The sequence below is a fragment of the Mus musculus genome, chromosome 1 (assembly GCF_000001635.26).
Source record: "Mus musculus strain C57BL/6J chromosome 1, GRCm38.p6 C57BL/6J".
In the NCBI taxonomy this organism is placed as follows: Eukaryota; Metazoa; Chordata; class Mammalia; order Rodentia; family Muridae; genus Mus; species Mus musculus.
This window is the reverse complement of record NC_000067.6, coordinates 19226949-19239329: the sequence shown is the minus strand read 5'-3', so window position 1 is coordinate 19239329 and position 12381 is coordinate 19226949. Positions and strand designations below refer to the sequence as shown.

Below are 12381 nucleotides of genomic sequence, written 5' to 3'. Positions count from 1 at the left end.
TGGGGGGGTGGGGGGTGAGACAGGGTTTCTCTGTATAGCCCTGGCTGTCCTGGAACTCACTCTGTAGACCAGGCTGGCCTCGAACTCCAGAAATCCGCCTGCCTCTGCCTCCCCAGTGCTGGAATTAAAGGCATGTGCCACCATACCAGGCTGAAACAGCATCTTAAGCTATAAACAACTCTATCCTCTTCTTGGCCTAGGGAGTTTTTTCATCATTTATTTTCAGAGACCCTTACTGATGAAGAGAGCAAGAGATTCCATCCTAAAATGGATCACTTAACCCTTCCCACCCCCCAAGAACCAATGTCTCCAGGGGCAAGAGCCAACACCCAGTTTTGCAATATGTACCAACACCACTTGGGAACACCTAGCCCATTGGCCACCCACTTGTAGCATCTTTGACTTGTATTCAGGATCTCTTAGTCACCCAGGAAGTAAATATAACACTCCTTTTTACTTTTAAGGGTAAAACAAACAATAAGTTGCAGTTAACATGAACTTTTATTACAAATATGATTGGGACTAGTATCCATTTGAAGTTTTAAGAGTTTTTTAAAAAGCACCTCCTACTGGAAATAAAAGTGTTCATTTTTCTGATATGCAAAATTTATTATATTTCTGTTGTAACAAAAACACTGTATGTACGTCTGTGGCGGGGGTGCAAAAGGAAGAAATCTTTTTTGCTATATCTTTGTTTCTGTCTGTAGAATGGAACAATCTTTATGTTTAAGGAACTGAAGAGGAGAACACAACAAAAACACAACAATCTTTTTTATTTATGTAAATCAGATTAACACTGGACAATAAACCAATTTCTACCCAATACCATAACAGCTTGTCTATAAAGAACAGAAGAATTCAAATAGGATTCTAGCTAGGGTCAAGCGGTTCTTTTTTTCTTTTAAACCACCCATTCACAGAGGTATAGAGTCACAGATAAATAATCCCAAACTACTTGCTCATCATATTTACACATTCCCATTAAATTAAGCATAAATAAATATATACAAACTTAACACAGATACCCTCCAGAGTGCCCTCGAGAAGAGGCAGTTGTTACCTCTTGACTGGGTGGTCAAAACAAATGGTACTGAATTAAAGGCCAACTCAAAAGGAGAAACGGTTTTGGCATTAAAGAAGAAATGGTGTTCACCCCGTTGTTTTTGTTGTTTTTTTGTGTTTTTTGGGTTTTTGTTTTGTTTTGTTTTAAGAAAACAATCCAATACTTCTGGTTTTTTTTTCTTTTACCAATAATTTAATGTATATCAGCAAAGGAGGGAAGCTCTTGTTTCTCTGAGCACTTGAGGCAGAGTCTGATGGTTTGAGGTCATCAGTTCCTTCCCACAGAATGTATTACAAGTACAGGATATCAGGTATGGCGATGAATTTTCTATCAATACTCTAAATAGGGAGGGGTCTTGTAACCATGAACGAAGTGTGTAGAAAAGTTGGAAGGTTGGGGTTTCCCATTCGACCAGTTTTCAAAGGTTATGAAATAATTGCTTAAGAGAAAGTTCCTGGCCAAGGCCAACAAAGGTCGGATCTTCAAAAGCCCGTTGAGCTCTTTATATGGGGGTGGAGAAAGCTATGGAAGAAGGAGTAGGTTTTGGGCAGGTAAGTGGGGAAGTGAGGAAGTGGGGGGGGGCAAGATAAGTTGGTGAAAAGAAGAAAAGAAAGTTACTTCGTAGTTGGGATGAAAATTAAAGGTCTCTGGAGAGGGAATCCTCACCTAGGAACAAACTCCATGAGACTCAGAATAAAAGTAGGAGGATGCTTGATTCAAAAAGAAGGGGCTCCAAGGACCTTGGGGGAACTCCAGCAGTCACCGGCCTACGCTTCAGTCTTTAGCTATTTGGTTTTGGACCCCCGGCATTTGGTAGGGCTTGGGGGTGGTGGGAGCGGGCCTAGATAAGATAAGCCATCTACAGAGTGCAGGGGAGAGTATAGGACTGTAACTCACCTGTTTGGTTTGAAAACAAAACTCAAAGGGCCTGGCCTTAAACGTTTTTCCTTGACTTAAAAGGCAAACTCTTGCGTTAATCCTACTGTTTATTGATTTATAAATCCAAGGAAACCAAATCTTTTAATAACTCAATTATCAGATAAATGTAGCCGGCTTGGCTAAGGAAAGCATGGGGGCGAAAGGTCCGACGTGAAGAGAGAGAAAAAGAACAGAAACAGAAGACAACCCCGGAGATGGGGGAGGGAAGCCTCAAGCCAGGTCTATCTAGCTGCCCCTTCGCTGATGCTCACAGGAACATCAGGGCATCTAAGGGAGCCTACCTACCCAAGAATGACAGTTCTTATTTCATGTCCACACTTCAGGCAATTAAAAAAAATGTCCACACTTCCTGGCAATAAAGAACACATGGAAGTTTCAAATTCCATGGACTTTTCCAAGCTACAAGGTCTCTGAGAGTAGAGCCCCTAGTGACCGCTTGCGGCAAAATGGCTTTACAGAGCTCTGGCATCCCTCCCCCGCAGCAGCCAGTGGGGCGCCGCCCCTTTACCTACTCGGGAACCGGCCCTTCGCGGCTGCCTTAGCCCTTAGGGTGAGGCCGAGAGCAAGAAGGGCCTGTACGGCTCGCGCCCTCAGCAGCTGCTGATTCTATGTCCTCAACACCACTGGGCTTCAGTGGCCCACATGTTCCCAGGACCTGCACAGTAAGAGCAAGGCGCATCCATCGCGTCTCTCGATGTCACACGCGTGGGGCGCGTTGCCCTGCAAGGAAAGGAGACGATGTTTTTCAATGTGTTTTCTGCTGGCTTCGTGCAATCAGAATTCAACTAATGCAAGCGTCCAGGTTCTTGGACAAATGGGGTGGGCTTCTAAACTGAGGAAAGATGAGAATCTATAGTTCACACATGTATTTTTTCCTGCCCTTTCTACTCCTTTCAGCCTCGTCTAGGGCTGTGTCCTGGAAACCTATGGGGCTCAGAAGCAGCTAGAGATAGGAGCAGAGATGTTGCCTGACCTCAATTTTTGTTTACAACCTTCATCCTTTGAGCGATTCCCTCAGAGGGTCCCTAAAACTTCAACCCCTTCCCTTGCTTCAAAGTGGATTGAAAAAGATAGGAATACTGAGAGTCCAGACTACTGGGGGAAGGGACTGTGTAAATCACAGAAAACATCTGAACATATATCCTAATGGATTTTATAAAGTTCCCGTCTAGGTAGGTGAAAAAAAATAAGTGTACCCAAACTAAATGTGTGCACCAATCAAATACTCTACTCCTTGAACTTGCTAAAGGTGCCGGTTTTACTTCGTGGTAATATTAAGATGGGGTACAGTAAAAAGTTGGACTAAGAGAAGAGAGATACATTAAATTCATGGAACTTCATCCATTAGGAATATTCCCAATAAATCAAGACAGGAATTCAAAGTTGAAATACAATCTCGTTCCCTTTGCCTTGTGTTTCTGGTGTGTGTGTGTGTGTGTGTGTGTGTGTGTGTGTGTGTGTGTGTACCATTTTATGCCAAAATACCTGTGTGTCTGAGAAGGAAAACTGTTTCATTCATAAAGCAGAGTCATGGTAGTTTATAGACTGTCTTCCCCAATCACTCAGCAAAACTACTTCTTTCCCCCATTAAAACATCCAGTCCCCAAAGAGCCCAAGGAAATGGAATCCATTTTTCCAGTAAAGACAATACCATTACAATATAGGTCCCAAAGCCAAGATACCTTACTCGACTCCCTTAAAATGCATTCTGCAGTGTCCCGCCCCTGCTGGAATTCCTGCGTTGAGGTGTGTTAGCAAGAAATCCAAAGCCGCTCCCCCCAACACTGGCCACTTCCTAAATGATTCTCTTTGAGCTTCTTTAAAGAAGTAAAACCTGCCGAATCTGACAGGCAGGCTTTAACTTTAAAAAGGATCAGGTTGTTGCTGTTGTTTCTCAGTACCTTATAGATTGTGTAGGAAGCCCAAATCTTCCTTGAAGAAGCTCATAAACCATGCGGGTAAAGCTTGGGGAAACAGAAGAGAGTCAGTGGTACATACCCCTCCGAAGGAATTACATACTAATCAAAGTTTTCATGTTTTGGTTTTTGTTTTTTCCTTTCTTTTCCTTTCTTTTTAAACTATACCGCTAGATGACACAAGTATAACAAATGTAATATTCTCTGTGAACAGGTGCTGTCACGTCTGGGAGACTAGTAACATTTTCTAAAAGGAACCAAGATGAATCAACTTATCGGTTTCCTCTCTGCCGCGGGAGCCTGGGCTCTCAAGCCTGGATCAAAAGCTAGAGCCTCCGCCTGTCCCCCACCCCCACCCTTGGCCTCCCTAATTAAACACACCGGGGCGGGGTGAGGGTGAGGGTGGGGGTGGAGGGGAGGTAGGGGAGTTGGGCTCAGGGGAGTTAGGAACGCAAGGCGCGGTCTGGACACCAAAGGGGCTAACACCAGAGAGCTAATCACACTCGTGATCACCCAGCAGATTTCCGGGATCGCTGTGAGGAAGGGAGAAAGGGAAGCAGCGGTGAGGAGAATGAGGAGAAATGGAGGGCGCGAAGTGCGAGAGTTTCCTTAAAAAAAAAAAAAATTAAATTAAAGATTTAAAAGTTCGTGCGTCTCAGTCAACCAGCTCTCAAAAGCATTGACACCAACGTTTCTCCAATTTTCTTCCAATAAGTTAGCGTGTTCTCATGTTTAGTCTCACGTTTTATTTTCCAAAAGGGGGATTCATAGTTTTCCTTTTTTATCTGTATTACTAAATTCGAAAGAACCGAAGTGGAAAATCCGGACGGTTGTCTCCACGTGTATCTTGAAATAGACACCGAGAGCCGGTTTGTTGCTCCGTTGTATGCCTCAGTTTATTTTTTTTTAACGTTATTTAGCTTTCTTTTTAAATTTTGATTGTATGTGTATTCTACCTAATATAATTCCTCCAAAGCCAATCCAATATGTTAAAGCTAAATTTATTTTTTTTCTGTTTTCCTTTTGTATTTAAAACATTTTCCTTCTCTTTAATTTTTTTTTTTTCATTTCCTGTGTTTCTCCTCCTTGTCGCCAGTTTTACTACCTGGGCCTTCCCCAGACGTGTGCCTGTTAGTGGTGTTGTTCAAGAACATCTTGTCCATGCCTTTGAGCGCCTCGGTGAGATAGTTCTGCAGGGCCGTGAGCGCAGCGCAAATGGCCGGGGCACCGAAGCCGTGCGTGATGAGACTGAAGTGCGTGAGACAGCTTTGGATGCCCGGCTCCAGGATGGGGCTGGGCCTGCTGTTTCCGATCGGTGTCCGGTCCTGAGCCAGCAGATCCGTAAATTCTTTACAAAGTTGCCTGAGAAGGGGTGAGGGAAGAAGACAAAAGCACCCTCAGAGTTCTGGTCGCTCGCCTAGAAAACCAGACACTCACACAAGCCCTGAGGCTTTGGGTCTGAGGACAGCAAAGCTATCTTTCGGGATTCCTCTCCATTTCTTTCCCCCGGGGCACTCCCTCACCCAAGCAGCTGGGACTAGAAAGAACTCAGGGAGAGGAGGGATGCACCCCTCCCACAACCCTACACCCACCCCTACCCTTTCTTTCTCTTTCTGTTCCGGGACCACCTGTATTCTGCTTTAGGAAATTCGTTAGGCATTTTAGCTTTTGATTTTGAATAGACAATAAATTTTAGCTGTTACCTGGCAATTTTGAAAAATTATTACCCCTTCTTCCCACCTGCCTTTCCAAACTCTCTCTCTCTCTCTCTCTCTCTCTCTCTCTCTCTCACTCCCTCTCTCTCTCTCTCTCTCTCTCACACACACACACACACACACACACACACACAGACACACACACACACACACACACACACACACACACACACACACACACACACACACAAGGGAAAGATTTAAGCCCCTCAGCCACAAGCCTGTCCTTGGCATAGAAGCAGATTGCTGTAGCCTTGCATGGCCCAGGGCAAAAACCTGTTTATCCTAAAAGAGAATGCTGATTCCATTCAAAGCAAAACCCATCTACCTGCAGCATTTTGGAAGAAATATCTCTTCCCTTCTTAAAAAAAAAAATGACCCCCTTTTTTGCATATGTGAGCTAATAAAAATCTTTGTGTAACAGGATGGTTGTCAATAGAAAAGGATTTCCTCATAGTTTAAATAAAACTTAGAGGTAGATGGTTGCCACACTAGAGATGATGGATTTTTATTTGTTGAAGGTTTTAATTTCCTCAAGGCACCTACAATTTAGAGTACTCTTCTAGCCTTAGGAAGCCCTTGTGTATGGATTGGGCTTATTTGAGAAATTTTTAATATAGGGAATGAATGGGAGGGGTATAGCCCTGAAGGTCAAATGGCTTGGCTCTGCTGGCAGGCTGAGGTATGACATCCTCTGAGGCCACAGCCTTTTCTCAGATTGGCAGGCTTCTGACCACCGTCCTTTACCCAGCCTCTGGTTCAATGGGATGTCAAGAAAAGCAAACATATCTAGCCAACTGGACCTATACAGTCAAGGAATGGCTGAAAGGGCACTTAGCAACTAACAGTCAGACCCTTGGGGTACTCTTCCCTGGGGTGGTGCTACATTGCCCAGGGCTAGTAATAAACCAAATAGGGGCTCTTTCTCCACCCACTGACAGCAACCAAGAAAGATTGATATTTCCAAGCCCTGTGGATAAAGATCAAGTCTTTTTACCTTCTCAGGGCTCCATTCCCATACATCCCTAAAAGTGACTGTGATTACCCAATAGAGCCTTTGCCAGTGAGATTTACATACACTCTCCCAGGCTCTGACTCACCTCCCTTCTATCATTCCAATGTGAAGGGTTTGGAGATTGGGTTCAGAAATGAAGGGGTGTAGCAGGGGTCTGGGAATGTGTAGTGGGAAATCTTCCAAGGTGATTCTGATAACCTAGGCTAAAGAATAGTGGCCTTAAAAGTCATAAGGTTTCCAAATGAGTGTGTGTGTGTGTGTGTGTGTGAGAGAGAGAGAGAGAGAGAGAGAGAGAGAGAGAGAGAGAGAGAGAGGTTTTGAGGATCTTGTTATCTAATTTAGACAAGGTTAGTTTGGTTTTTAAATTATTTTATTCGTCCTTAAATTTCCCTGCTTCATTTATAAAGTACAACTAACTGGTCCTTACTACCATATACCAGAGGAGAGGTAAGAGCAAAACCCACCACACCACCAACAAAAAAGATCTATTGTACTGCAAGATGGTAGTAGGTTGGTGGAAAACCTTCTAAAACTAGGGTGGAGCCAGGTTTTGATCATTGGTTGAAGTCTTAACTTTGTACTCGTTTCTAACAGTGCCAAAAAAAAAAAAAAAAAAAAAAGAACAAATGCTTAAGACTCAAGCATTTAAAAATTTGCACAGCCCAAACCAGGCTCTGTAAGCAATTAAAGTTCTGGGACATTAATATTTTTTGACCCTGCGGAAAGGGGCAATCAAATTCCAATCACGTCTCAAAAACATCTGGACAAATTTGAGCAAATGATTTTTCAGCCTTCCATATATTTCTTTAAATTACGCTGTCAACGGAACAAACCGCGTCCTGGAACGCTAAATAAATGAACGCTGCTGTTTAGGTGGTGGCGCCTGTGACAGAGAAACGTGCTAGTGCACGCAGCGCCGCCCACTGCAGGCCTGAGCTGGTCATAAAACACCAACAATATGACACCGAAGCCAAAGACAGGAGTAAATCAAATAAATAGAAAACCCACTGTAAATGTTCAAATGAGCTCTAGACCTAAATTTAGCCGGAGATTTACTGTTTTCCCCTCTGGAGTTGTAGTAAATTTTACAAGTCCGTGGAAGATGACAAACAGCAACCTTGGAAATGTGGGTAGAGATGGGCACGCGTGGGTGACATATAGACACCCTGAGCCAACACATATTGCTGTCCCCCTAATGGCAAGGGAGACCAATGCAAAGCTCAGGCTAAAATATTCACCTAGGGATCTGGGAAGACACGTTGAGAAAATCTGCCTGACACCCCAGAACTGTGTGTTGGGGGAACTGTTAAAACCCTACGTTCTCTTTGTAAACGGAGAAGAGTGAGATAGTCCCGTAGCTCCTCAAGTCTACTAGCCCCCACATACCCCGCCCCTGAGAAGCTGATAGCTTCCTGCCTGCCCTGTTGTTTCTGGCAAGGCTCTTTCGGGGCACTCACAGCAGTTTCTTAAGTGGACCTGGGTCTGTGAGGGAGTTCTGGACCATCGCCCAGAGACTTGGAAACTCACTTGGTGGCCAGCAGCATATTCTTTCTGGAGTGCAGGTCACTGGGGTCCGTGTGCTGTCTGTTCAAATACTCGGACACGGCTTTAGCAGGAAACTCTGTTTCACAAATATACCCGAAATCCCGAGCTAAGTGAACAGCTTCCCCTGTAAGGAGAGCAACAAAGAATCAATGACTAGGCTAATAGCAACCTAGCCTAACACCTGAGGCCAGGTACCGCGCCACAAGGTCAAACCTGAGACAGAGACTCAAAGTAAAGATGAACTTCACAACTTAAATGAACAGGACAAATCTTATTCTACCAGCCTCTGGCTGAGCCAGGTTCTAAACAGACACCGCCCCCTCCCAAGAGACGTGGGGCTTCCTGCAGATAACTCACATTGGCTTAGAGGGACGTGGCCTTAGATTCAAGAACCACATTACAATTTAATTTAGACATGTGGTGGGAATATGCTGCCCAGACTCCTCTCCTCTATTTAAAGCACTAGTTACACTTGCTTGAAATAAAATTTAAAAGGCACCACCGTCTTCCTACAATCTTATTGGCAAACAGTCTTATCTTTACAACTAATATGCATAAAAAATCTACATATGTAAATGTTGCTGAAGAGGAATGTATGTAACATGTGGGTGTGAAAAGAGTATTTATATTCTGCATCAAAATAATTATTTACCCTGCAGTTTCCTTGCTGTTTTCAGGGAATCTGCCTTTCAGAGATTTCTGTCATCTTTCTCCTACTTAAAGACTTTCTACTGTACAAATATGGAACTGCAGACACAGGTCATGCTAACATTCCATAGTTTACCCTTCTGCATATAGTATCATTACCTTTTCAAAAACACAGCCTTGGGGACTTGAGGAAAGATAACAAACAGGATAAAAAAATAGTTGTGTTGAATTATCTCATGAATACATTATTTTGAGAGAAAACAACTTACTTTTAAAGATATAAAAACAAAAGACTTCAAGCACAGTGTTTGCTAGGATTCATTATACCAAAAAACACACAGCAAATACTGTCCTTTCAGTGTGATTTCCGATTTCTTTTTCTTCTCCATCAAAATCTTGTCTCATGCTAAAATTACCTTTCCTGTTTTCAAAATGAGTTATATATATATATATATATATATACATACATACATACATACATACATATATATATATATATATATATATATATATATATATATATATATATATAAATGGTTCCCTAGAAGGCAAAATGAAGGACTGGAGAGACAGCTCAGTGGTTAAGAGCACTGACTACTCTTCCAGAGGTCCTGAGTTCAATTTCCAGCAACCACATGATAGCTTACAACCATCTGTAATGGGATCCAATGCCCTCATCTGGTGTGTCTGAAGACTGCTACAGCATACTCATATACATAAAAATAAATAATTTTTATTTTTAAAAAAAAGGCAAAACGGAACACCCACATGCTAAGAATGCTTAACTGCTATCAAGCAGGGTTTCAAAATGTGATGACCTGAGGCCTCTGTTGGGAGAGTTCAAGCCCAAAACAAATACTTTGCCTTAAAGATGGTAAAAATGTAAGACCAATATATCTTTGATCTCTATGACCATCATTTAAATTATTAAGATGCTGTCCTGCCAAAACCAACTTCCTACAAGAGTCATAATACTATGTCTACTAAAAAACAGGACACACAAGGAAGATTCCAGAGAAAATCCTCCACTCTCTTCCATGTGTACCAACTGGCCATGCTTTCTTGTCTATCTCCTCTACACATTCAACTGCAGACATTCTTCTTCTAGACTACATAGTTATTAATTATCACAGGCCATAGATTTCATCTCAAAACCCAAGCTGACAGGCAAATTAGAAGTTCCTCAGTGACATTATGGCCATTTAATTCACAAGTAATGAATTTGCCTTGAAGTTTCAACTCATCTCTTGTCTCTCTATGCGTTTTCAGAATCCCCTGCACGATTTTCTCTTAAGAGTGATGGCCTTCCTAAGGTGTCCATAGCCCATCAAGTCCAAACAGGTAGGACACTCACGAGTTTTTAAATAACCATTAAAACCCATGAACACTATATGGTTTTTTACACTTTTCAAGTTTTATTCTATTTATTGGGGGTTGAGTGTATAGAGTAGAGAGGAAACCCAGGAAGGCTCTCTCCTTGCACCTTGCAAGACTTGGAGATGGAGTTCTGGTGGTTAGTCAGGCTTCGAAGCAAGTGCCTTTATCCTCACCAGTCCCCTGCTTTTTGCTAGTAACACTTAGTGGTGAATTAAGAGGAGGGCAAAGAGCTTTGATTGTAGCTTGCAGGAGTTCAAGCAGAGAGCTTATTAGCCACTGGTGCAAGGGAAGTGACCCTGCTCTGACTTGGCAACTGTGCCTGAGCCTTGTTCAGAGGATAGAAATATATATTAGTGTTTACTTCCTTGCAACTACTGGTCCCTCTAAGTAAAACGATCGTTGAACTTCTTTCCTGCAGCCCCTTGCCATCTCACTCATAAGGGCACAGCAATCACAGTGATTTCCAGTTAATCATGAAATGTGTAAAAGGTCAGACTCCAGTGGACACTTAAGCTTCACCCCTTGGTGAAATGGCCACAAGTCTTGCTTACCTTCTACCAGTGAGGTGAGTAACGTGACATTTGCTGCTTTGCGCCTGCCCGCGGGTAAATTCAAACCGATTTTTTCTAGCCTTTCTCTCAAGGATCTCCCCCCATTTTTCGATTTGGCTCTGCAGTGGTGAGAATTAACATTCTGATTAACCTTACAGTATTCCTGAAACAAAGTTTAGACTTAGCAATCTAGAGCCCAGTGGAGCCTGAAGAGGCTTTAGCTTGAGGTTTGTGCCTCCCCCCCCCCTTCAGTTATTTGCTGGTAGTTTGCTGAGGTTTGCTTAATTTTTGCAATACAGGACATTGGAAAGTAAGTCTTGTATTTTTATATATTGTGAGGGAGCAAATGATACCAGATGGGAATAATTAGATTGTTAGGGCAGTGGATCCAGAAAAGGTAAATATTGCTCAATTCATGGACATACACAGGTTCACTCCCTGCCATGAAGCCTGTGAGTAAAACAGAATCCAGTCAAACTTTTGAAAGAAGGGAAAAGAGGAAGGCTAGATTCCAAAAACCATCAGGCTTCTAAAGGAGGAACAGAACCAAAAATTTTTAAATTTTAGACTTTTGTAATCAAATGATGTTTGTTGTCATGGTAACAACAATTCCGAGACTTTTGAGCTTGTTAATATGATAAGTGATTTGTAGATGCTATCTCAATACACTTTATACACTCATGTTCAGGAACTAAACTAAAACATGCCCACTCTGGACACCAAGGTGGGGTGATGTGCACCTTTAAATCCCAGTACTTGGGAAGTGAAGACTGGCAGATCTCTGAGTTGCAGACCAGCCTGATCTACAAAGTGAGTTTCAGAACTGCCAGGGCTACACAGAGAAACTTTTGTCTTAAAAAATTAATGACAATCATAATCACAATTAAAAAAAATAGCCTGACTATGAAACTCAAGAGACTCACTTGAAAATCAAACCAAACAAGAACAGTAGAAGAGGATTCAGATAAAGAATATTCCTGGATCACACCAATACTTAGCACTCCGGAAGGCTCTCCATGTCCTCTAAGGGCTGGGCAAAAATAATGGGAAACTGGTTATCCTGTATGAACCCGGTTGCTGTTCTCTTTAACCAGCCACTTTTAGGAAAGAAAGAGATCGTGAACATCTAAAATGGGTTTTAACTTTAGAAAGTTTTGTCTCACGCAAAGTCCCTGACCTAGTAAGGACAACACTAAGGGTCCAGATGTTGGCAAGAACTGTTGGGGGAGAGGGGAGCCATTTCTTCCTCCATTTTCACCAGGAGTCTGCCCATGGGTTGCAATATTGGGGAGCAGTTACATAGCCCCAGGAAATGACTACTAATAGTTATAAAGCACTATTAATGTTGTAAGGTGTGATACTATTAAGGTCATAGATCTAGAAAAAAAAAAGATCTTTTCAAAACGGGGGAGGGAGCACAATATGCTAGTGAATTAATCTTTTAAAATCAGTGAAGTGGAAAGGACATAGACAGCATGCTGCTTTTGTCTGTTTCAAATGAGCGTGCTTGGTGGGGAGACTAGGTTCTGGCTTGAACTCTGGCTAATGCCACCGCAGAGAGTTTATATGGTTGGGAGCCTTGCACTGACAAGAGAGTGAAAGGATTCCAATC

The 12381-nt window shown here is 42.6% G+C and overlaps 1 protein-coding gene across 8 annotated transcripts in view; it reads right to left on the bottom strand.

Annotated features, from left to right (window-relative positions):
* Positions 1-484: 484 nt before the first annotated feature.
* Positions 485-12381, bottom strand: part of Tfap2b (transcription factor AP-2 beta) — a 29938-nt gene continuing 18041 nt past the window's right edge. For 2 of the 8 annotated variants that reach the window (XM_030252835.1, XM_006495491.4), the window contains 5 exons: positions 10770-10888; positions 8176-8317; positions 5024-5280; positions 3904-3966; positions 753-2722 (listed from right to left, as the gene is read on the bottom strand). In XM_030252835.1, the coding sequence (XP_030108695.1) occupies positions 3905-3966; positions 5024-5280; positions 8176-8317; positions 10770-10888 (580 nt within the window). In that variant the 3' untranslated portion in view covers positions 753-2722; position 3904. Of the gene's footprint in view, positions 5281-8175; positions 8318-10769; positions 10889-12381 lie in introns of all 8 variants that reach the window. The other 6 variants (XM_030252837.1, XM_006495495.3, NM_009334.3 and 3 more) reach the window with 4 other exon arrangements.